Here is a 25,411-nt window from a genome sequence, read left to right on the forward strand (position 1 = left end):
CGGCTTTACGCTACGTCGCTGCAAGTTTACAGGCAAGTGCTTTGTGAATCAAGCACTTACGCCGAAAACGTTACACCGCCGTAAATCTACATGAATCTGGCCCATATATTTTATATATAATATATATTGTATGTTTTAAAATATTATTATTATTATTTATTTTTTTGTTATTTTTTCCCCATGAAAAATCCTTTAAAAACCAAGAAACAGTTGTGATTTTGCTAAAACTATTTATTATGCCTCCTGTTCACTGTGGAACTTCACTCCCCCCAATCAGCCATGATTATTTGTATTCCTTAAGTTGCTAGCATTAGTAAATAGATAGGAAAGTATATCATATTTACTTATCTTAAACATTTTTTTTTTACATTTCTTCAGTTGCTTTCTGGTTTCTTGCCTAGGAAAATTATGTCATATATCCCTGGAGACTTCAGGAGGGGAGGAGGGGTTTTCTTAGCTAAGCACAATTACCTGCCAGGCATCGTATCTATGCGCCTGATTCATAGAATCAGGTTACGCATAGATATCCTTAAGATCCGACAGGTGTAAGTGACTTACACCGTCGGATCTTAGGCTGCAATCTCACGCTGGCCGCTAGGTGGCGCTTCCGTTTGTATACGCAAGGAATATGCAAATGAGGAGTTACGCCGATTCAGAAACGAACGACCGCCCGGCGCTTTTTTTTTTTACGTTGTTTGCGTTCGGCTTTTTCCGGCGTATAGTTACCCCTGCTATATGCGGCGTATCCTATGTTAAGTATGGCCGTCGTTCCCGGATCGAATTTTGAGTTTTTTACGTTGTTTGCGTAAGTCGTTCGCGAATACGGATGGAGGTAATTTATGTTCACGTCTAAACCAATGACGTCCTAACGACGTCATTTAGAGCAATGCACGCTGGGAAATTTGACGGACGGCGCATGCGCAGTTCGTTCGGCGCGGGGACGTGCCTGATTTAAATCTTACACGCCTCTACCCGCGGAATTTGAATTCCGCCGGGGGATTTACGATACGCCGCCGCAAATTTACAGGCAAGTCCTTTCTGAATAAAGCACTTGCCTCAAAAACTTGCGGCGGCGTATCGTAAAGATCCGCTCACCCCATCTGAATCTAGCCCACGGATGGTAGTGCTTTAAATATTAACCACTTGCTGACTGTGGGATGTCCATGGGCATCCTTAGGTTGATGTGCATTTACAGGTATCATCCCGATATCTTTTTTTTTTCAGCCAGCGATTCCCTTTTTTGTAAAAGCCACCCTAGAGTTTGATTAGCCACTGGTATTTTATCACTTCTGCAGTTTTTCTTTTTTGCGCTATAAACAAAAAAAAATGACAATTTTGACAAAAAAAATAAATTTTTTATTTTTGCTATAATAAATATCAAAAAATAAAATAAAAAATGAATTTCTTCATCAGTTTAGGCCAATATAAATTCTTCTACATATTTTTGGTAAATAAAAAAATTGCAATAAGCGTATATTGATTGGTTTGCACAAAAGTTACAGCGTCTACAAAACAGGGGATAGATTTATGACTTTTTTATTGTAAGTTTTTTTTGTTTACTAGTATTGGCGGTGATCAGCAATTTTTACCAGGACTGCGACATTGCCGCGGACAGATCAGACACTTTTTTGGGACCAGTGTCATTTTTATAGCGATCAGAGCTAAAAAAAATAGCCACTGATTACTGTATTAATGTCACTGGCAGGGAAGGGGTTAACACTAGGGGGCGATCAAGGGAATAAGTGTTCCCTAGGGAGGTGTTTCTAACTGTGGGGCTGACTGGAGGAGAAGAGAGATCACTGTTCCCGATCACTAGGAACAGCAGATCTCTCTCTACTTCCCTGACAGAACGGGGATCTATCTGTTAACATTAAGCCTTGGTTCAAACTAGTGCGATCTCAGACATCGCATGTGATTCGCACCCGCACTGTAGGCGTCGATCACATGCGATGTCTGAGCAATGTGAGTTCAGTCATACAGTTGTATGGCTGAATTACATTTGATTTGCACAGAAAAAGGTGCAGGGACTTGTTTTCCCACGCACTGGAATCGGATCGCATGGGTGTTCTCGTCCTCGCGTCTCCCGCATTGCTCTACTCTGAACCTAGGCTGACAGATCCCCGTTCTGGCTCTCTGAGGAGCAATCGCGGGACGCTGGCAGACATCGCGGCCGCCAGTCACGTGCCTTTGCTCCGGCGGCGTGCGCATCCCTTCTAGAGCTCTTAAAGCTGCCGATGTATAATGACGGCGGCTGGTCGGCAATCGGTTAAAGTGTATTTTTTCCCCAAAAGTGTATTTTTTCCCCAAAAAATTGCTGCGCAAATACACCTCTGCTTAAAAAAGAATATATAAATAAAATGTTTGGGGGTTGTAAGTAATCTTCTAGAAAAAAAATAAAAAATGACGAAAAGTGTATATATATTATGGCATTTCTCTCAGACCCCCCCAAACATTTTATATATATATATATATATATATATATATATATATATATATATATATATATATATATATATATATTATTTTTATTTTTTTCTAGAAGAACTCAGAACCCCCAAACATTTTTTTTTTTTTTTTTTAATTAGATCCTTTTCTTATTTTTTTATGCAAACAACATTGGAACAAATTATACAAACAAAATCACAATAAACAAAACACAACCCAAGAAAGGGGAAAAAAATAAAAATAAATGTGTGTGTGTATATATAATGTTTGGGGTTCTGAGTTTTGCTAAAAGATTACTCAGAACCCCCAAACATTATATAATTTTTTTATATTGCATTTCTCTCCTCCATGTAAAAACCAACTTTTTTTTTTTTTTTGCTAAAAGAACTCATAACCCCCAAACATTTTTTTTTTAAATCAGATTCTTTTTTTTTTGTTTGTTTGTTTCAACAGTTTTTATTGAAAAGAGTGATAAGATTCTTTTTTTATTTTTATATGCAAACAACATTGAGACAAATTATACAAACAAAATCACATTAAACAAAACACAACCCAAAAAAGGAAAAAATAAATAAAAAATGGTGTGTGTGCATATATAATGTTTGGGGGTTCTGAGTAATCTTCTAGCAAAAAAAAAAAAAAAAAATTGCGTGTGTATATATAATGTTTGGGAGTTTTGAGTAATCTTCTAGCAAAAAATAAAAATAAAATTGTGTGTGTATATATAATGTTTGGGGGTTTTGAGTAATCTATCAAAAAATAAAAATAAAATTGTGTGTGTGTATATATAATGTTTGGGGGTTCTGAGTAATCTTCTAGCAAAAAAAAAAAAAATTGCGTGTGTATATATAATGTTTGGGGGTTTTGAGTAATCTTCTAGCAAAAAATAAAAATAAAATTGTGTGTGTGTATATATAATGTTTGGGGGTTCTGAGGAATCTTCTAGCAAAAAATAAAAATAAAATTGTGTGTGTGTATATATACTGTTTGGGGTTCTGAGTTTTGCTAGAAGATTACTCAGAACCCCCAAACATTATATCATTTTTTATATGGCATTTCTCTCCTCCATGTAAAACCATCTTTTTTTTTTTTTTTTTGCTAGAAGAACTCAGAACCTCAGATTTTTTTAAATCAGATTCTTTTTTTATTTTTTTGTTTCAACAGTTTTTATTGAAAAGAGCGATAAGATTATTTTTTTTATTTATTTTTTTTTTATATGCAAACAACATTGAGAAAAATTATACAAACAAAATCACATTAAACAAAACACAACCCAAGAAAGGAAAAAATAAAATAAAACATTGTGTGTGTGCATATATAATGTTTGGGGTTCTGAGTAATCTTCTAGCAAAAAAAATAAAATAAATTATGTGTATGTATATATAATGTTTGGGGTTCTGAGTTTTGCTAGAAGATTACTCAGAACCCCCAAACATATCATTTTTTATATGGCATTTCTCTCCTCCATGTAAAAATCATCTTTTTTTTTTTATTATTTTTTTTTTTTTGTTTCAACAGTTTTTATTGAAAAGAGTGATAAGATTATTTTTTTTATTTTTTTATTTTTATATGCAAACAACATTGAGACAAATTATACAAACAAAATCACATTAAACAAAACACAACCCAAGAAAGGAAAAAAATAAATAAAAAATTGTGTGTGCATATATAATGTTTTGGGTTCTGAGTAATCTTCTAGCAAAAAAAATAAAATAAATTATGTGTATGTATATATAATGTTTGGGGTTCTGAGTTTTGCTAGAAGATTACTCAGAACCCCCAAACATTATATCATTTTTTTTATATGGCATTTCTCTCCTCCATGTAAAAAACACCTTTTTTGGTTTTTTTTTGCTAGAAGAACTCAGAACCCCCAAACATTTTTTTTTTAAATCAGATTCTTTTTTTTGTTTGTTTTTTTTTTTGTTTCAACAGTATTTATTGAAAAGAGTGATACAATTTTATTTATTTTTTTTATATGCAAACAACATTGAGACAAATTATACAAACAAAATCACATTAAACAAAACACAACCCAAGAAAGGGAAAAATAAATAAAAAACGGTGTGTGTGCATATATAGTGTTTGGGGTTCTGAGTAATCTTCTAGCAAAAAAAAATATATATATATATATATATATATATATATATATATATATATATATATATATATATATATATATATATATATGTATATATATATATAATATATAGAGAAATTGCAGAATTATTCCTGGTAAGGAGTAGTTAAAAATGAATTGAATGGTGTTTTTGGTTTGTGTTTCTCACATTCAGTGAAGATCCGCTTTAATTGCTAAATAATAAATAAAATGGTAAAGTGTGCTTTAAAACCCTTGTTTATTTGATTGGCAATTTTCCATCCTTTGATATTGAATTTTATTTTAAAAAAGGTGAAATATTTCTTGATGGATTTGAACAATCAGATTGGTAGGTGCGTGGGCAGGCTGGTGTGTGTGGCTGTAGCCTGGAGGCTGATCCTCTGTCAATCCAGCTGCTGCAGGTGTGTACAATCCAGCCCCACGTCCCAGCTTCTCCTCTCTCCCCTCCCTCGTCTCCTCCCTTCTCCTGCCTTCCACACTGCTTTCTCCTTTCCTCTGACGTAAAACAAGGATTCTCTTCTGTGTCTGCTGGGTGAAGGGGAGAGAGAGAGAGGGGGGCAGACGGGAGAGCAAAAAAAAAAAAGGAAAACAAGGAAAAGGCGGAGGGGCTGTGCATAACAGAGATGGAGAGGAGAGGGAGGGAGGAAGCAAAATAGAGCAGTGGCGGAAAGGAAAATAGGCCAGCATTAAACCCTCATCTCCTCTTCTCCTTCCTCCAGGCTTTGGACCATGTTTCAGGCTGTTTCCTCCGTGCCCTCGGGGATGCAGGCACTGAATGTGACTCAAAGACCTTGCAGGAGCAGAGTGGCCCAGACTTGTAGAGGAGCCTGAGACAGGTAGGAGGCTCAGCCGTGCCAACCCAAAAAAAAAACAACCAAAAATTTGTGGGGGCTTCTTGGCAAAGGTGGCGGAGGTGCCAAGCATGTTGTGCTGTCAATTCATTTGCTTTGCTTTATCCTGTGCCCTCCTTGTTCCTCCCACTCTGCCTGCTCTGTCATGCAGTGTCCGTCTGCTTCTGCTCAACACCATCTACTTGTTAAACAACATGAGTGCGGGGGAGAGCGAGCAAGAGCATAGAGCGGTGGGGGAAAGAGCTGTGCGCTGACGGGGGAAAAAAAAAAGAATGGAGCGCGCTGACAGACAGGTGAGACGATCATGTGTACCGCTTTGCCGTCAATATCGCCGCTGAGCAGCCTTTCGCCCGTCTTCCCCCTCTTACTCTTTCACCTTTTCTCTCAAGCTGTTTTTTCTCTCTCTTTCGATCTGTAAAGTGCACCCGTAGTTTTGGATAAGAGAGGGAAGGGGGTTAGGGATGTGTAATTGGGTTCTTAATGAGTGGGTCGGGAGAAAATGCCCTTTTATTTGAATGTTTCAGTGGTTATGTCTTTGCCTAGGCCTGGAGGAAATGCCCTTTTTTTAGAATGTTTCAGTGGTTATGTCTTTGCCTAGACTTGGAGAAAATGCCCTTTTATTTAAATAGTTAAGTGTTTAGGTCCTTGCACAGGCCTAGAGAAAATGCCCCTTTTATTAAAATGGTTTTGTGCTTAGGTCTTTGCAAAGGTCTTTAGCAAATGCCCTTTTATTAAAATGGTTCAGTGCTTAGGTCCTTGCACAGGCCAATGCCCTTTTATTAAAGTGGTTCAGTGCTTAGGTCTTTGCACAGGCCAATGCCCTTTTATTAAAGTGGTTCGGTGCTTAGGTCTTTGCACAGGCCAATGCCTTTTTTTTAAATAGATTAGTGCTTAGGTCTTTGCACAGGCCAATGCCCTTTTATTAAAGTGGTTCGGTGCTTAGGTCTTTGCACAGGCCAATGCCCTTTTATTAAAATGGTTCAGTGCTTAGGTCCTTGCACAGGCCAAATCCCTTTTATTAAAATGGTTTAGTGCTTAGGTCTTTGCACAGGCCAAATCCCTTTTATTAAAATGGTTTAGTGCTTAGGTCCTTGCACAGGCCAAATCCCTTTTATTAAAGTGGAGTTCCACCCATTTTTTTATGTTTGTCTGTGCTGTATGCTCTAATCTCATAGTGTTCAGAATGGACAATTTTTATTTAATTTGTTGCTTGTAAATACCTTTATTTTGTAGTCCTTCATTACTTCCTCCTCCTTATTTACCTAGGCTATTTGCAAGGGTTTCTGGGATAGGCATCATGTTTCCCAGTAGTCCTTGCAAACCTGACTGAAACCTATTACATTGCTTGTGCACTGAGCATGTGCGAGATATGCAAAGCTGAAATCCAGGAAGTCATACAGTCTGGCTTCATGATGCCCACACTTAAGATGGCCACGGTCTATTTCTAGATTATAAACTATCTAAATGCTGTAACAACCTAACAAAACGGACCTTAGTTTACAGACTAACTTTACTAGAATACATTAAGCTTGTGTATTACAGGGGTATTTATATTTAAAAAGTGAAATTGTGGGTGGATCTCCCCTTTAAAATGGTTTAGTGCTTAGGTCCTTGCACAGGCCAAATCCCTTTTATTAAAGTGGTTAAGTGATTAGGTCCTTGCACAGGCCAATACCCTTTTATTAAAGCGGTTTAGTGTTTATGTCCTTGCACAGGCCAATGCCCTTTTATTAAAATGGTTTAGTGCTTAGGTCCTTGCACAGGCCAATGCTCTTTTATTAAAATGGTTCAGTGCTTTGGTCCTTGCACAGGCCAATACCCTTTTATTAAAATGGTTCAGTGCTTCGGTCCTGGCACAGGCCTTCAGCAAATGCCCTTTTATTAAAATGGTTCAGCGCACAGGCCTGGAGCAAATGGCTTATTAAACGAGTGGATGCCCACGCACTGAACTATTTAAATAAAAGGGCATTTGCTCCATGACTACGCCCCCCCAGTGTCAGTTACACATTCCCTTTGGCCAATTTTATCATGCCATCAACTTAGGTCATAGCGGCCGTGCAGAGCTCTTCACCACGTGCTATAGAAGTAGCCAAACTACATTTCTATCCTAATGCCAGGGTTGTTTACTAATGCATAAAGCATGCTGTATTTTTTTGTGTCATTTAAAAATGATTGTTATGTTGTTGTGTTCTTGTAGGTCGCACTTATCGCACATGTTAATCGCTCTGCCGCATTTTGGATGTAAAACTCTTGTTTTTGCAGCTTTTCACTCTATAAATTCTGGCTGACATTAGATGTTGTTTTTTTATGAGCCCTGGTTCACACCAGTGCAGCTTTTGAATTGCGCTACTTTAGCGTGATTTCAAAGCCGCAGATCAGTGCGATTTGTACCTCCGATGCGGCTTGTGACTTAATCTAACAGAAGTCTATGCAAGTTGCAATGAAATCGGAAAAAAGCAGTGCAGGAATGTTTTTCTAAATCTCAATGATGTAAACAGTTCCATTGCTGGCAATGGGGTGTGACTTATCATGAGATTTGGAACTGTCAAGTCGCATGACAAATTGCATCGGTGTGAACCATAAAAATGGAGGAAAATTAAGCCATTTTGGTGATGATTATTTAATGGCTCATAAGAAATACAAAAGCTTGCAAAGGGTAAATAATTTCATGCAAAGAAACAATGATTGCACATCTATGTAATGTTTTGCCAAGTCCAGGTTTCACACATTTGCGAATTGGATGTGGGTTTCTCCGCATCCAATTAGCAAGACAGGCGAGTGTAACCAGCTTTCAATGGAGCCGAATCACACATGTGCGGGGCAGCTGCGGTCTGGATTGAAAAAGGATCCGGTGCGTGTTTGGTTCCAGTTCAGGTGTGAATTCAGGCAAATAATGTGGACCTGAATCGCATTTGAGCCGGAGAACAGGGACGCACGAACCCGCGCCTGCACATGTGTGAACCCGGCCGAAGGTTTCTTTCAAATGGACGGTCGGGAGGCAGTAAAAACAGGCGGCTGAAATGCGGTTTTACAGCTTTCCGGCTGTAAAAGCCAGACAGGGCTGTTCACTTGCTGCAGCCGCGGCATTGGGGTGCAGCGTTTGACAAGCGGCACTAGGGTGACCACATTTCCAAACTACCATTCAGGGACACCCCCCTTCCCAAAAATCAGCTTGTGCTGTAACGAATCACAGCACAGTGATTGGACACAAGAGGCAGGATTTATGATTTCTCCAATCACAAGCAGGGGGTGGGGATTGTGCTCCTCCAGGCATTCCCGGCCAGGACAAGTACTGTCAGTGAGTAAAGCGGTGACGTGGCAGCCTTTTTTTGGGGGCATTCGTACCTGCAAAATGCGGGACTGTCCCGGGCAATCCGGGACACGTGGTCAACCTAAGCTGCACATCTTGTCAAATTCCCGCTGGGAGAAGTCCGTGATTATTGCCAATGGCTATAACAGTAAAATTCAACAGGGCAAGTTGATCGATCGATTCAGCCTGACCATACATGGTTTAAATCTCGGACGGTCCCTGCTGAACCGGGCAGGATTTGGACCGTCTATGGCCGGCTCAACCAAGCTTTCAGTTTAAATCATCTACATACATTTCAGGTACTGTAAAACAAATCATTTTTATTTTACGAATAAGTATGTCCTGCATTGGCTGTGTGGCTGAATTCGCACTGCACAGACATCGCATGTGATGTGCACAGGCATGCAATGCGAATCACATGCAATTTCTGGAATTGCAGCAGTGTGAACCCAGCGTAATGCAAATAAACTGTTTGGGCCCTTGCACACAGGCAGCTGAGCCCAGTCAATGTAAATGCTGACATGTTTACCCACCTAGACAGCCCAGGTGCAGCATACAGTCTCTCGGGTATACATCTTAAACACTGTTGTATCACATATATGGGTGTTTACCAGCGACAGCCATTCGTGTCTATGGGAGGCTGTACACTGCACCTGAGCTGCCCTGGTGAGGGAGTCACCCACGTGCAAGGACCCGTTCACACTGTCACCCCGGGTTATTGTGCGGGCAGCTGCCAGTTTTGGCTGTGGTGAAGTGGCCGGTGTGCCAACAGGTGAGCAAGAAACACAAGGGACTCTACACTTGTCCATACCTTGCAAGACATATAAAGATGTCTGTATTCTTGTGCGTTGACCCAGAACACAATATCGTGCAGTTTATGTGTTTTTCATTTTTGAGCCACTCAATGGCCTATTAAATGAATCTGCTGCCTCAACGCAACAAGTATCAACAAACAAAATAAAGTGCTTAAACGTGTGTAGACAAGTGTGAATGGGCTCTTAGGGCTCGTTTACATGTCAGGTTGATGGGCGGTAAAACCCTGCGGTTGAGCCAAAGTTTTACCACGCACAGGGGCGGACTGACCACTCGGCCTCATGCCACTAGGGGGCCCCATCAGGGTCGCCAGCCTCAGTAAAACCAGGGACAGTATGTAAAAATCTGTGTTTTTTTAAAAATCCCAGGACTATAGCTGCCCCGCCTCTCCAGTATCTTTTCAGTGTGTGTATGTTTATTCTGTGTGTATCTATACTGTGTGTGTATATTGTGTGTCTGTGTATGTATACTGTGTTTGTATACTGTATGTGTGTATACTGTGTATGTATACTGTATGTGTGTATACTGTGTATGTATACTGTATGTGTGTGTATACTGTGTATGTATACTGTGTATGTATACTGTATGTGTGTGTATACTGTATGTGTGTGTATACTGTGTATGTATACTGTATGTGTGTGTATACTGTGTATGTATACTGTATGTGTGTGTATACTGTGTATGTGTGTGTGTATACTGTGTATGTATACTGTGTATGTATACTGTATGTGTGTGTATACTGTGTATGTATACTGTATGTGTGTGTGTGTAAACTGTGTATGTATACTGTATGTGTGTGTATACTGTGTATGTATACTGTATGTGTGTGTGTGTAAACTGTGTATGTATACTGTATGTGTGTGTATACTGTGTATGTATACTGTATGTGTGTGTGTATACTGTGTATGTATACTGTATGTGTGTGTATACTGTGTATGTACACTGTGTATGTATACTGTATGTGTGTGTGTGTGTGTGTGTATACTGTGTGGCCCTATAATCTCCTTTTGCCGTGGGCCCCATAATCTCCTATTGCCCGAGGGCCCCATAATCTCTTATTGCCCGGGGGGCCCATAATCTCCTATTGCCCGGGGGCCCCATAATCTCCTGTTGCCCGGGGGCCCCATAATCTCCTATTGCCCAGGGGCCCCATAAATTGTCAGTCCGCCCCTGCTAACAAGGACCATGCCGATAGGAGGAGAGAAATGAGCTGGCCAGTAGACTGCCTCTCCTTTCATTGTCCAATCACAGACAAGACCTCTGTTACCTAAGTGCAGCAGAGAAAAATCAGGTCTCCTGTCTGAGCAGATAGGTGTGTTGTGCTGCGTGGGTATAGCTGTATAAATCTCAGGACTGGGTGGGTAGAATTATAAATACTTTGGCTGGTAAAACAGCTCCCTTGAGTATGTGTATATATTATTTTTTATGTATTTATTTTTCTCATCTGTGTATTTATCTGTTTGCCTGGAGTGGAAATATGACTGTCTCACATGCTATTTGTTAAAGTGGTAGTAAACTCTGCATTTTTGATTTTTACCTACAGGTAAGCTAATAATATAATAAATGAATATCTCCTAAACGTTCACTGTGTAGGAGATATTCTAGAGAGCAGCATCCAGTGACGTCACCAGTGCATGCGCTCTGAAGAAACGGCATACGCGTTCCGTTCCTTCAGAGCTTTGTGCCGTGGCCGGGACTCCTACGCGCATGTATGGGAGTGACGTCATCGCGACTCGGCCATTTAAGCGGTTGCAGCCCTAGAACCAAGAAGGAAGATCGGGTGAAGATGGAAGCCTCTGAAAAGGTGACAGAGCACCACTGGAGGCCTGCGTTTCAAGGTAAGCCCTTCATAATGTGCTAGTATGCGGTTCATGCTAGCACATTATGACATTGCCTTGCAGGAGGGAACTTTTTTTTCCCAAGAGTTCACTAACACTTTAATTTAAAAAAAATCAAATAGAGGCTCTAATCTTTCCTGCCTTTATCCAATATAAGCTGAGCCTTTTGGTTAGAATTGGCATTTAGGACTGGTTCTCATCTGTGCCATGCGTTTTAAGTGGGTGCATTACTATGATCAACATGTGTTTTCATGAAACTGCATCAAAGATCCAGTGAGCAGGATCTCTTTTAACAAAAAAGGCACATAAAACACACAGGTGTGAACGGGGCCTTATGGCAGAGCCACTGATTGACTCGCATACAAGCTGGTACAGAAGGTGGCTTTAATACCACCCTTATAGAATACGATAAGGTCTCATGCATATGAATGTATGCAGGTAATATGCCTAGTGTTAAATTTCAGATGCTTCCTGTACCCAGGGAGCTGCAGCTGGTTCAAACAGCGTGCCATAGGTGTGCGCATAGGGTGTGCCTGGGCACACCCGAATCACCCTGTGTGGTGCAGATTCCCCCTGTTTAGACTCCTGATATTTCACCAAAGCCTCCCAACGGAGCTCCTAAAAAACTAAAAAAATATTAAAAATAAAAACTACTGACACAAATCTCTGCCCTACTGACACCATCCATAGCTATGCTGGCACCATCAGTATACTGTATCTACACACTTGAAAACTGGGTATTGGGATTTTTTTGGTGCTTTACATCAAACGACACTAAATTATATTAAAATGTCAACATTTATTTAAAAAAAAAAAAAAAAAAAAACCACATATTTAACTCCAATAAAAAATATATTTGCACTTAGGGTTCATTTTATATCAGTCTTGCTTAATACACTTATACTTTAAAGCGGTAGTTCACCCTCACTGGCTTGATTTTACCATCGAGACAGGCATTGTAGCGCGAGCTACAGTATGCCTGTCCCGATTTTTTTAACCCCGGACTCACCTTGTAATCGGACATCGTAGATTTCGGCTCCCGCGGGGAATGGGCGTGCCTATGGAGAGGGAGGATGATTGACGGCCGGCCCTGGCACGTCACTCTCCCCGAAGACAGCCGGAGTAGGTCTCGGCTCTTCACGGCGCCTGCGCACAGGCTATGCGCACGCGTCGTGAAGAGCCAAGCCTATTTCGGCTATTTCCGGAGAAGCGTGACGCGCCAGAGCCGGCCGTCAATCATCCTCCGTCTCCATAGGCACGCCCATTCCCCGGTATCTTCGATCTACGCGTACAAGGTGAGTACGGGGGTAAAAAATTCGGGACAGGCATACTGTAGCTCGCGCTACAATGCCTGATTTTATGGTAAAAGAAAAAAAATAAAAAAAAATTTCGTTGATAGGGTGAACCCCCGCTTTAATGGAAATCTTTTTAGAGTTTCTCTTTAGATCTTATAAATCTTATAAATCTTATAAATCTCTCATCTTTTTACTAAAGATTTCCGTGGAAAGGAACAACCATGAGTTTCAGAAAGTAGCATAATAATCTACATGGGAACGTAATATCCCCTGAAGAAGCAAAATACCACCTGAAGAAGCCTAAAGGGCGAAACATGTCGGGATTTGCACTCAAAGTATAACTGTATAAAACAAGACCGATATAAAATAAACCCTACGTGCAAATATTTTTTTTTATTGGAGCTAAATATGTATTTTTTTTTTATGTTGAAATTTTAATATAATTTAGTGCTGTTTGATGTAAAGCACCAAAAAAATCCCAATACCCAGTTTCCAAATTTGTTTCAATATATGGCATGTGGTGCGTTGGCTTATTGGCAGTCCACCCACGTTTATTTTCCACATGCACACATACGCAAATATGTTGGAGCTTTGGGGTGCACACTTATGGGCCTACCATACAAGTGAATGGTTGTACATGGCCTTGGTGTAAACAGTGATGCTTCTGCCCATCAATGTATACCCGTTCATGCGAGTAAGACGGATTTTCTTAAAAATGAAGGTTCATGTTTGGAAAATACATTGAACACACACCAATGCACAGAAGAATAAGTATTTATGCAATTAAAACTTGCATGGCAGGCTGTACACACCAGCACTGGAGCTCCCTGGGCACCGGGAATTTTAGGTTAGGCATATAAAATGCCTACATCTGTGGGCATAAGACCTAAAACTCCCATGGATACAAAACTAGCACTGCTTGCCTTCTTCTCTTTTAGGGCTTAGAATTCGATTCGATGCTACAGGTGCACTTTTACTCCATCTCATTTTCATGTCTCGTTGCATCTGACACCTCTAATGTCTATTGTCACTCTGGCGTTTCCCTCACTCTACCCCGCCCTGTATGTTTCCCTTGGACTAATGGTCTCCCCTCTCATAGAGATGGACCCTTCCGGCACGCTCTGGCAGTTTCTCCTGCAGCTGCTGGAGGAGCAGAGCCACCGACACCTCATCTCCTGGACCTCCAATGACGGCGAGTTCAAGCTCTTGGATGCGGAGGAGGTGGCGCGACTCTGGGGCCTGCGGAAAAACAAGACCAACATGAACTACGACAAGCTAAGCCGAGCTTTGAGATACTACTACGATAAGGTAGGGTACAGCACATGATGAGATGATGGACATTGGTAAACCCGAAGTTCATTCTAATGCCGCGTACACACGATCGGAATTTCCGACAAGAAAACTGTGGATTTTTTTTCAGACGGAATGTTGGCTCAAACTTGTGTTGCATACACACAGTCACACAAATGTTGTCGCAAATTCCGAACGTCAAGAACGCGGTGACGTACAACACTAGGAAAATGAAGTTCAATGATTCCGAGCATGCGTAGGATTTTTGTGCGTTGGAATTGCATACAGACAATCGGAAATTTTGAGAACCAGCTCTCACATTTTTGCTTTCAGACATTCCAACAGAAAAAGTCAGATGGAGCCTACACACGGTCGGAGTTTCTGACCAAAAGCTCACATCAAACTTTTCTTGGCGGAAATTCTAATCGTGTGTATGCGGCATTAGACCTCGTGCACACTGGGACGTTTTTACAGCTGCTGTTTTGGGCGTTTTTTTTCTCTACAGCCAGTAAACTCCCCAGCATGGTATCCTATGTGTTCATGCACACATAGGCTTTTATCAGCATTTTTTGGGCAGGGGCATTTTTAGGCTAGAAAGAAAACCCAGAATGACTGCATTTGAGGGGAAGTTTTTCAGCTGTAAAAAACGCTCTAACATTGAAAACGTGTATATTCAGCGTTTATGTGTTATGTGTTATTGCTGCATTTAGTGTTTGTAACCCTAAAAAATTGGATCCTGTTCCTTTAAAGCAGGTTATACAGCACAGTGCTTGTGCTGTGTAATTTGGCCTTGTGTATCATCTGAAATACCTGTCTGATCCTGCCTGGTTCTGCCCTCCCCCCTGTAAACTGACTACAGTTTATCATGGCTGCTGAGCCCTGATACTGTGGTCAGTTTACGTGCTTCTGTCCTCCGCAGCTCTCCTCTGTCCTCCCCTCCCTCCCTGCCTGTCAGCTCTGTTCACTCCCCGGCCCTCCCCTCCTGCTGCTTTTATAAGTAAGCAGTTTTTTTACCATGCCCTTTGTTGTAGTAAATAATGCCCCCAGTGTATGTGTTTTTTTTGTTTAAATGAGCCGCTATATACCTTTTTCATAGCGCCGATCGGCGCTCACATGACCGGCCGTCTCTCTCCTCCTCCTGGCTGACATCAGTGCGAGATTCTCAGGTGCTCTGTTTTCTGTCAGATCAAGAGAGGAGAGAGGCGGCCGGTCCTGTGAACACCAAACGGCACTATAAATTAAGGCTTATAGCAGGTTATTAATTTTTTTAAACACATATACTGGGCACATCATGTACTATAACAGAGGGGATGGTAGAAAAAACACTTTAAATGAGCAGCCAGGGTTTCTGGTGAGTGAGACATTTAGCTAATGTGGGAGGATTTAAAGACCATTTGCACTTTAAGATTCACAGTTTATGAACTTTTCATAGATTTTTTTAGTGCTGCAAATTTATATACATTCGTTCCACGAAGGTTATATATATCTCTTTTTTGCCAGCAGCTGTAGGATATGTGTTTAGCACTGACTAATCCTTGTTTTACATTTTGTGGGAGTATACTCTTTCTAAAAAATGCAAAAAAAGCAAATGCAAAAACACTGCAAAACTTGATTTTTTTAACGCAGCATTCTACAGCTAACGCTACTGCTGTTTTTATAATGTCCAGTGTGCATGAGGCCTTACCATACACCTTACAGCTCAATTTGATTTGGATGGAGTGTGGGCTCCTGCTGTATGTGTCCATGCTGGGGAGATTTTCTCCTCACTTCCTTTCCTATTGGAGGCTGTTACGTGGACAGAGATAGGTCTACACTTGTTGTGAAGATTAGTAGGTAGATTCACAAAGAGTTAGGCCGGCTTTTCAGTAGATAAGCCGACCTAACTCTGAATCTACGCAGGCGTTTGTTTAAGTGTATTCTCAAACAGAAATACACTTAAACAAAGCTAAGATAGGCCGGCTTTACGTCGCATTACGTCGTTTCCGTAAGGGATAGGCCGCCTAAAGTTATTCCACCTTTGAGGTGGAATAACAATGTTAAGTATGGCCGCCGTTCCCGCCGCAAGGTTTGAATTTTTTACGTCGTTTGCGCAAGTCGTCCGCGAATCGGGATTTACGTAGTTTACGTACACGTCAAAATCAATAGGCCCGTACGGCCTACTTAGCCACAATGGGCACTGGGAAATGTAGTCGCCCGGCGCATGCGCAGTGTCAAAAAACTTCAAAAAACGTGAGGTCAAGCCTCATTTCCATACAACACGCCCCCCTCCAAGTCATTTGAATTAGGCGCCCTTACGCCCATTCCCTTAAAAAATAAATAAAAAAAGAAGACATCCGAAGAGGTATGAGAGTTGGGTGGAGAGGCGACCATCTTTAATTCATTGGTGTTAGCTGCCGTTCACGAGGAGCGGAGAATGACATTAGGATAGCGGTTGGGTGTAATCCATAGACATCATAGTGTGTGGATGGTATAGAGGCTTCGAAAATTAGCAGGTAAGTGGTTTGAGAATCACTACTAGCCTAACTAATTTACGGCGGTGTAGCCTAAAAAGGCTAGGCTAGGCCGCCCTAAAGTTAGGCCATTGTATGTGAATCTACCTATAGGTGTCAAGGGTTTAAAGCCCAACAATAATCCCTTGCAGTGGGCCTGCGGTTACAAGGTTTAATAGCTCATTTTGTCTAGGGTGGAGGAGAAACAGTTTTACTTACCTGAATCTCCGGTCTCCCAGCAGATCGCACTCTATTTTTTAAATAACGTTTTTTATTAGTTATCTCAAAAAGATTATCATTACACAGATACATATAAAGTTAGAAAAAGCAAATACAGGGATAAAACAATTCTCTGTGTATACGCAAACGCGTCAGAGAGGGAAAAAAGAGACCTTCTTCGCATTGTGTGCATGATATATATATCAACTTCACTTAGTAGCATTGCTTATAAAAACAAGCATAGTAAACAGTATCTTAAGACCAATTACTCATATATCTGTGCACAGATAAATTGCCAAGCAGAAGAGAGAAAGAAAATGAAAGGGAGAGAAAAACAAAGGGGGGAAAGAAAATAGGAGAAATAAGATAGGGGGAGACATTAGGTTACCGCGTTGACTCTGTTACCGGCTCACAACAGATCCTCCCGAAGATGCCACCTCTCCCGGACCCTGTCGTGGTCGTCCAGCCTATCTCGTATCATGGCCGTAATTTTCTCCATAAGTTCAACATCTTTGACCCTGGAGTACAGAGCTTCCTGGGTAGGGGGTGATGTTTTTTTTCCATTGTAGAGCAACTAGGCACCTTGCTGCCGTGAGAATGTGTCTAAGTCATTTCTTATATGGTTTGGCTAATTTCAGTTGAGACAGGCCGAACAGGAAGAATTTTGTTGACATAGGTATTGGCACCTCAAAGAGGCGTGTTAATAATTATTAGTATGTCTGGAGTCAGGTACCAAAAGAAGAGAATTTTATAGGCGTTTTCCTTATAGAGGGTACAAAGGGAACTCTTGGCAGCCTGACTCCAGATCGCCGGTCGGGCCTCCACAGGGAGTTTCTCTCCCAACTCTCCCACCCAGCTGAGCATATAAGCGTGTTTGCCCCGTACTGGTATAGAATACGCGTTTAGGATCTGGTATATGTCTGAGATCAGTCCTCTACGTGTACGCCCTTCTAGTATGATGCGTTCAAATGGGGAGGGTAAGGAGAATTGCAGGCATGGGGCTATAGTCTGAGCATAATGTCTAATCTGCAGGTAGCTATAGAACACCTGTTGGGGTAGGTCATGTTTGGCTTGGAGTTCCGAGAACGGCAGTAATTTACGGGATCTGGGATCCACTAGATCAGTGGTCTCCAAACTTTCTAAGCAAAGTGCCAGTTTACTGTCCTTTAGGCTTTAGGGGGGGCCGGACTGTGCCCAGTGAGAGTAGAAAATGCCCCGACATCAGTGCCCCATCATTGGTTTTAATGAGAGAAATAGTGACCCATTCTTGATATCAATGAGGAGATTAGTACTTCATTGATGATGTCAGTAGTAGTAGATGGAATGGTGTCCCATCATTGGTGTCAGTCAATTGAAAATTGCCCCAAGGGCCACATAAAGGCAAGCAAAGGGCCACATTCGGCCCTCGGGCCGCAGTTTGGAGACCACTGCACTAGATGACCAAAGTGGAACAAGTTCCGCGAGGCCCAAGGCCAAGACATCTGGTGGGTAAGGCTTGCAGGTACTTTTGGGCTGCAGAGGAAGGTCAGCAGTGAGCAGTCATATTTAAGCCCGCCTTTGCGGGACAGCTTGCGCCCCAGTCGTCTAGTGTCTACCTCCACATTCCATAGAAGGGAATTCGGGTGTACAGGTGCTAGCCAGATTGTCTCTATTTCCGTCCATTTGTTGTATGACCGCTTGGTGACCAGGAGACTATGGCACGCAGTTGGGCTGCTTGGTAATAATTAACTAGGTTGGGGAAGGTTGGGGAAGGCCAGGCCTCCATAATCGCAACGCCATCATGACCGACCGGGATATCCTGTGTCTTTTTATAGTTCCACACGTATTGCAGCAAGTCACCCTGCAACTTGCGTATATGACTGAAGGCGACGGGTATTGGCAACGTCTGAAACAGGTATAGGAGCTTAGGGAGGATGACCATCTTAATAGATGGGATCCGCCTCATTAGTGAGATATGATGGTTCTTCCATTTTTGAACTAGTTCCCTGATTGACCTATACAGAGGGGGGAAATTAGCCTGATATAGGGTGACAAAGGATGGTGTAAGGTTAATCCCCTGGGGCCAGATTCGCGTATCTGGGCATATCTTTGTGCGGGCGTGGCGTATCCTATTTACGCTACTCCTCCGCAACTTAGACAGGCAAGTGCAGTATTCACAAAGCACTTGCTCCGTAAGTTGCGGCGGCGTAGCGTAAATGGGCCAGCGTAAGCCCGCGTAATTCAAATTTGGAAGAGGTGGGCGTGTTGCATTCAAATGCATTCAAATGAGCCGTGACCCCATGTTAATGAAGCGCCGATCGTACGGCGCATGCGAGCGCATGCTCAGTATCACATCGAATTTACTTCCTAAGATACCGGCTCAATGCCTGTGACGTGAACTTAACCTACGCATATCCCCATTGACGTACGACTTACGTAAACGACGTAAAAAGATACGCTTGTTCCGACGTCCATACTTTGCATTGGCTGCGCCTAATATAGCAGGGGTAACTTTACGCCGGATGTAAGCCTAACGTAAACGGCGTAGCGGGCGCAAGTACGTTTGTGAATCGGCGTATCTAGCTAATTTACATATTCAACGCGTAAATCTACGGAAGCGCCCCCTGCGGCCAGCGTAAATATGCACCCAAGATACGACGGCGTAGGAGACTTACGCCGCTCGTATCTTGGCCAAATTCATGAGTAACTGATTCTAAGAATTAGGCGCATAGATACGACGGCTCGCATTCGGACTTACGACGGTGTACGTGGAGATACGCCGTCGTAAGTCCTTTGAGAATCTGGCCCCAGGTATTTAAGGAAGTTCCGTTCCCAGTTATAAGGGAAATTGGACTGCAGGTGGCGAAGCTCTTCCTCCGGGACATTAAGTGGGAGGGCCATGGATTTCGTTGGATTCGTTTTGTAACCCGAGAGCACCCCATATTTTGCGAGTTTGGTGTGGAGGTTGGGCAGGGATACCCTAGGCTGGGTCAAGGTAAGGACAATGTCGTCTGCGAATAGAGATATTTTGAAGTCCCTACCCCATACCGATATACCCCGAATGTCTGGGTTTCAGGGACTGATGAATCTAGGTCCTCCTGTCAATTATTATTATATATTATTAAAAAAATATAAATTATTTGATATAAAAAAAAAAGGTTCCTCCTATCAGGTAGGATGTAAGCTGCCTTGTGATTTCTAATAGCAGACCTGAGTGTCCCAGAGCCACAGTTGCCCACCCTTGCTCTAGACATACAAGGGGAATCAAAGCATAGCAGAGGTGTAGCCCTTCCCCATTCTAGCCAAAACAAGTTCAAAATGATACATTGTCATGTGAAATAGAAAAAGGTTCCAAACAACATGGCAATGTTACTTGTGATTCATCACCTTCTGCTCTTCCTACTCCAAACTGTATTATGTCAGGCTGTGTTCTTTAAATATAGTTATATTTGTGATCCTGAGTACAGCTGACACCCTATAGCAGTAAAACTGCTATAAGGCGGTCAGCAAGGGGTTAAGATGCACAAAGCATTTTTAAGCAGGTGGGGTCAAATGGGCATTTGTTTTCAACTCCAGTGATGAGAAAATTATAATGCCACGTACACACGATCATTTTTCGGGTTGTAAAAAACGAAGTTTTTTTAAAAATGTCATTAAAAACGATTGTGTGTGGGGGCTTTTTTTCAAACATGCTCTATTTTTTCACGATGTTTTAAAAAATGTTGTTTTTCGGGTTGTAAAAAATGATCGTGTGTGGGCTTTAACGACGTGAAAAACCCGCGCATGCTCAGAAGCAAGTTATGAGACGGGAGCGCTCGTTCTGGTAAAACTACCATTCGTAATGGAGTAAGCACATTCATCACACAGTAACAGACTGAAAAGCGCAAATCGTCTTTTACTAACACGAAATCAGCTAAAGCAGCCCAAAGGGTGGCGTCATCCGAATGGAACTTCCCCTTTATAGTGCCGTTGTACGTGTTGTACCTCACCGCGCTTTGCTAGAGCATTTTTTTTAAACGATCGTGTGTAGGCAAGGCCGTTTTAATGATGAAGTTGAAATAAACGTCGTTTTTTCTACAGCCTGAAAAATGTTGTTTTTTACAACCCGAAAAATGATCGTGTGTACGCGGCATTAGGAGCAGGATGGGAAATGTTTTCATTTGAATTTTTGAATTTCTAACAGTGTATGTGGATGTTGTTCGTCAAGTGGTCGAATGTACTGAAATCAAAATTGTACTAATGTATATAATGTATTCAGCTTCACTCTGAACACTTGCTGTAGCTAAAAATAGGTCTGTGCTTGTTCATGACGGAGTCTGCTTTTAAACTGATACGTTGTATGTACACATCTTATAGTCACGGCTATAAAAAAACGAAAGATACCTGTATGCAAACACTACAGATGAAAATAGTTACGCATCAACGCAAAGTGCAGTTAAAGGATAAGTTCACCTTTGAAAAAAAAATTTTTTTTTTTGCAGGTTAAAAAATTTGCATTTATTATCTATTTTTTTTAGGAGTCTGACACTGCACCCGCGATCTGCTTGTAGTTCTCAATGTACTACAAGGGCACTGGTGAGCATCCTCATAGTTCATTGAATCTTAATGGACTGAAGTAACTGCCTGCTAGAAACAGAGTTAGAGGTATGGGCAGGCAGATCTGCTGATCGTGGGTGCAATGCTTAAAGCGGGAGTTCACCCTAAAACTACTTTCTAGTATTACAATGTCCCGACACATTACAATACAATTATGCCTATTTTGTTTTTTTTATGCTGTACATACCTCGGTACAGCTAATTCACCCGCGGCTTCCGGGTTGCGAATCCCGCGGGAGTGGGCGTTCCTAACTTGCTGGTGATTGACGTGATGACCAAAAACGAGCTCCCCCCCGTCGCATAAGCTGCGTCACGATTGCCGAAAGAAGCCGAACGGCGAGTCGGCGCTATACTGCGCCTGCGCACCGCCGTTCGGCTCCTTTCGGCAATCGTGATGCAGCTTACGCGACGGGGGGAGCTCGTTTTTGGTCATCACGTCAATCACCAGCAAGTTAGGAACGCCCACTCCCGCAGGATTCGCAACCCGGAAGCCGCGGGTGAATTAGCTGTACCGAGGTATGTACAGCATAAAAAAAAACAAAATAGGCATAATTGTATTGTAATGTGTCGGGACATTGTAATACTAGAAAGTAGTTTTAGGGTGAACCCCCGCTTTAACAGACTGCCCATACCTCTGATTCTAGCAGGCAGTTACTTCAGTCCAGGAAGATTCAATGAACTATGAGGATTCTCACCAGTGCCCTTGTAGTACATTGAGAACTACAAGCCATCAGCCGCAGAGGATGACGGTACTTGTAGTTGATTAGTTTACAGAACTCTGTGAATGAATGATGAGCCCGTGTGGGCGGACACAGGGAAATTATGGTGGCAGGAGCAGGGAGAAGATCCCCGACCTGCTGTCACAGGAAAGGGGCGGGGAGAGCAGGCAGATGATGGACTTGTTACATGTTACACCCTAAGGCCTGATTTACACCTATGCATTTTCAGTGCTTTTTGAATTTTGCAGATTTGAACTACAGAACATGTTCCATAGGAAACCATGTTAAATGGACTATAGTACAAATCAGCAAAATGCAAAAAGCACTAAAAATGCATAGGCGTGAATCAGGCCTAAATATGGGTGTAACATGTTCACAAAGCCGAACTTATCCTTTAAAATCCAACTCTAGGCAACTTACACCTCAGTCTTGATTCCAAACATCTTTTCATAAGCCATTCCACAGTGTTATGGATGAAAGTTGTAGTTTCCTATGAGCCAAGTTAATGTGCTGCCCTGGGGACCAGACATTTTTTCCTGCTTGTTATCATCTTGGGCACTGGTCCCATTAATAGGAGGCAGGTCAAACATCGCATATGTTCGCCCGCGGCGGCGAATGCGAACAAGCGATGTTCACCGGGAACTATTCGCCGGCGAACCGTTCTGTGCATCTCTACTCACCATCCCTGTGAGTTCTCCTGCCTTTGAAGCCTATGAGAGAGGACCTGGCCATTGGTTGTTCTGCCTCCACCAAACCAAAAGGAGGTATTCACATTATGCAGTTGGTGATGTGGATACCTGTAAAAGGAGCAGGAAGAAAATGAAAAAGAAGAGTAGGTAAGTATAATTAGCATTTGGATACGTTTTTTTTTCTACCGGTGGTTAGTTAGAGGTGGAGGAAGGACAGAATGGTAGGGGAAGTTGCTAATATCCTGGAGTCGGGCTTTAACAAAAACAGTTTTTTTTTTCAGAATTTATCATCAGCCCCAGCTCTCTGTGCTGATATTTTGATACATGAAGTCCAATGTGATTCCCACCTAAAACGTATATTTAGGTCTAAGGTGAAAACTGGTGGGTGATCGCCTTCTGGCTTAATAAACCTTTCAGAGACTCCACTGTTGGGATTTACTTTTAGTTGTTTGGGTCTCTCCACCAACAAGGCCATGATGCAGGTGGCTGGCTTTTACAGTTTTTTATTCTAGAGGTCATTATGTCTCATTAAAGTGACAGGTGTGACGCCATCCTTTGGTCTAAAGATTGATGTGGCCATCAGGGCCGTCTTTAAGGCAGGGAAAAGGGGCAGCTGCACTGGGCCCTTTCATTGTTGTGGGACCCAAAGCAGCTGCCTCAAACTTGCCAACTATCCCAGTTTAAATTCCCCCGTCCCTTGAAGTTTTAGTCCTGTGCTGTGTCCCGATATCTCAGTGTATATTGCTGCTACTAATGCTGCCCAGCTCTGCCCTATTGTTGTGTACAGATGACTCACCTGCAGACCCCATGTTTACATGTAAATAACCGTCATTCATATATAAATAACGAAAGCATTCATATGTAAATAGCAGCGGCATTCATATGTAAATATCTGAGGCCAGCGGCATTCATATGTAAAAAACAGGAGCATTCATATGTAAATAGCAGTGGAATTCATATGTAAATAGCCAAGCCGGCGGCATTCATATGTAAATAAAGGCGGCATTCATATGTATATCATGCCCCTCTGCAGTGAAGAGATGGTGTGCTGTAACCTCTAGCAACCAATCAGTGAGCAGTATTACTGTACAGTCATCTCTAGCAACCAATCAACAAGAAGAAATCATGAGCTGCAACCTCTAGCAACTAATCAGTGAGCCGTAATGTGTGCTGTAACCTCTAGCAACCAGTCAGTAAGTGGTAATGATATGCTGTAACCTCTGGCAACCAATCGCAATCACTGCCTGACCTGATACAGTAAACTGATTTTAAGTCTAGCTGATATTTATTGTATGTCTCAGAGCAGGTGGAGAGAAAAATTGCATGGGGGGGCCCAAGATTTTTTTTGCCCACGGTCCAATCAACATTAAAGAGGGACCTGGTGGCCATTCATCGGAATAAGAATTTTGGTGGGGAGATATCTTCACTTGAGTCTCCGAGAGAACAGAAGCTAGAATATTTTTCCATTTGCCAACAACCCAAAAAATATCAATATTAAGCGGAATGTAGCTTAAACATTACAAATAAATAACTTTTTTTATCTGACTGAGCAACATTTGTAACTTTGTTATCTCTAATATTGAAAGGTCCCTACTTTTGTAAAGGCCTTTGACTGCTTCACGTAACAACAACTGACATTAGTCTTTACCCATTTTGTTTATTCTTCAGAACATTATCAAGAAAGTCAGTGGGCAAAAGTTTGTGTACAAGTTTGTGTGTTATCCGGATCCCTGTGGAGAGGCCTCCAAGGATGATGGAAAAAGTAGGGAGTCTGTGAATGAACTGGTCCAATCGCTCAAGCCTGGAGACAGCTCCCTATATGTCCCTAAGATGGCGAGGAGCAGCCCCAAGACCAGCCGAAATGAGTATATGCGATCCGGCCTGTATTCCACCTTCACCATCCAGTCTCTGCAGGCCCCACCCACCACGCATTCCAGGACTAGCAAACTGGAAGCTTTGCCTCCAACTGAAGCTCCTCCCCTGCAGGAGGTCGGGAGTCAGAGCGTTGACCTTCCCCAGTATGAGTCCATGGATCAGAGTGATGCAGATCTTTCTCTGGAAGTCAACATCCACAGCAGCAAAGAACTTCAACTACATGTAATGTCTACATATTATGTCACGTGATCTTATTACTTTACTACTTCCATATTTAAAGGGCTGTTTCAGTCTATGCAGCAAGTTTTATGAAATCAGGAAACATTTCCAGAGGTGCTAAAGTTTGAAAGGACACTAAGCTTGCCTATAGTTAGATTATTATGTAATACATTGCATCTAGATTTATTTCAGTCTTTAATGCCTCGTATACACGATCGGAATTTCCGATGGAAAAAATCAGACGGACTTTTTCCATCGAAATTTTCGACCGTGTGTATGCCCCATTGGAGTAATTTGATCGGAAATTCCGATGAATTCCATCGGAGTTTACATAGAGAACATGTTTGCTTTTCCTCCGTTGGAATTCCGATGTGAATTTGGTCGGACAAAAGTCCGATCGTGTGTACAGGGCATTCGTTGTTAATGTGCATCTCCCTTAAAGTGGATGTAAACCCGATTTTTGACATTTGAGCTGGGCACATATATCTGCAGTATTTTGTTATCTCTTTAAATGAGCTAAGTCTTATAGCTCTCTTCTGAACGGTTCCTCTGTAATCAGCCTGAGAACTTCTGACATATTTTTTGACTTTTTAGACAAAAGCAGCCTGAATCTTTTGTCAAAGGAGGTTGCTAAAATAGAGTAGCAGAGAGCAGCTCCTATTACAA

The 25,411-nt window shown here is 42.0% G+C and overlaps 1 protein-coding gene across 2 annotated transcripts in view; it reads left to right on the forward strand.

Moving 5' to 3' along the window:
* Window positions 1-4,797: 4,797 nt before the first annotated feature.
* The window catches only part of ELK1 (ETS transcription factor ELK1), a 37,288-nt gene continuing 16,674 nt past the window's right edge, over window positions 4,798-25,411 (forward strand). The window contains exons 1-3 of one of the 2 annotated variants that reach the window (XM_040324360.1): window positions 4,798-5,400; window positions 13,771-13,979; window positions 24,320-24,748. In XM_040324360.1, the coding sequence (XP_040180294.1) occupies window positions 13,773-13,979; window positions 24,320-24,748 (636 nt within the window). In that variant the 5' untranslated portion in view covers window positions 4,798-5,400; window positions 13,771-13,772. Of the gene's footprint in view, window positions 5,401-13,162; window positions 13,980-24,319; window positions 24,749-25,411 lie in introns of those variants that run through there. The other variant, XM_040324359.1, reaches the window with a different exon arrangement.

The sequence above is a fragment of the Rana temporaria genome, chromosome 9 (assembly GCF_905171775.1).
Source record: "Rana temporaria chromosome 9, aRanTem1.1, whole genome shotgun sequence".
NCBI lineage: Eukaryota > Metazoa > Chordata > Amphibia > Anura > Ranidae > Rana > Rana temporaria.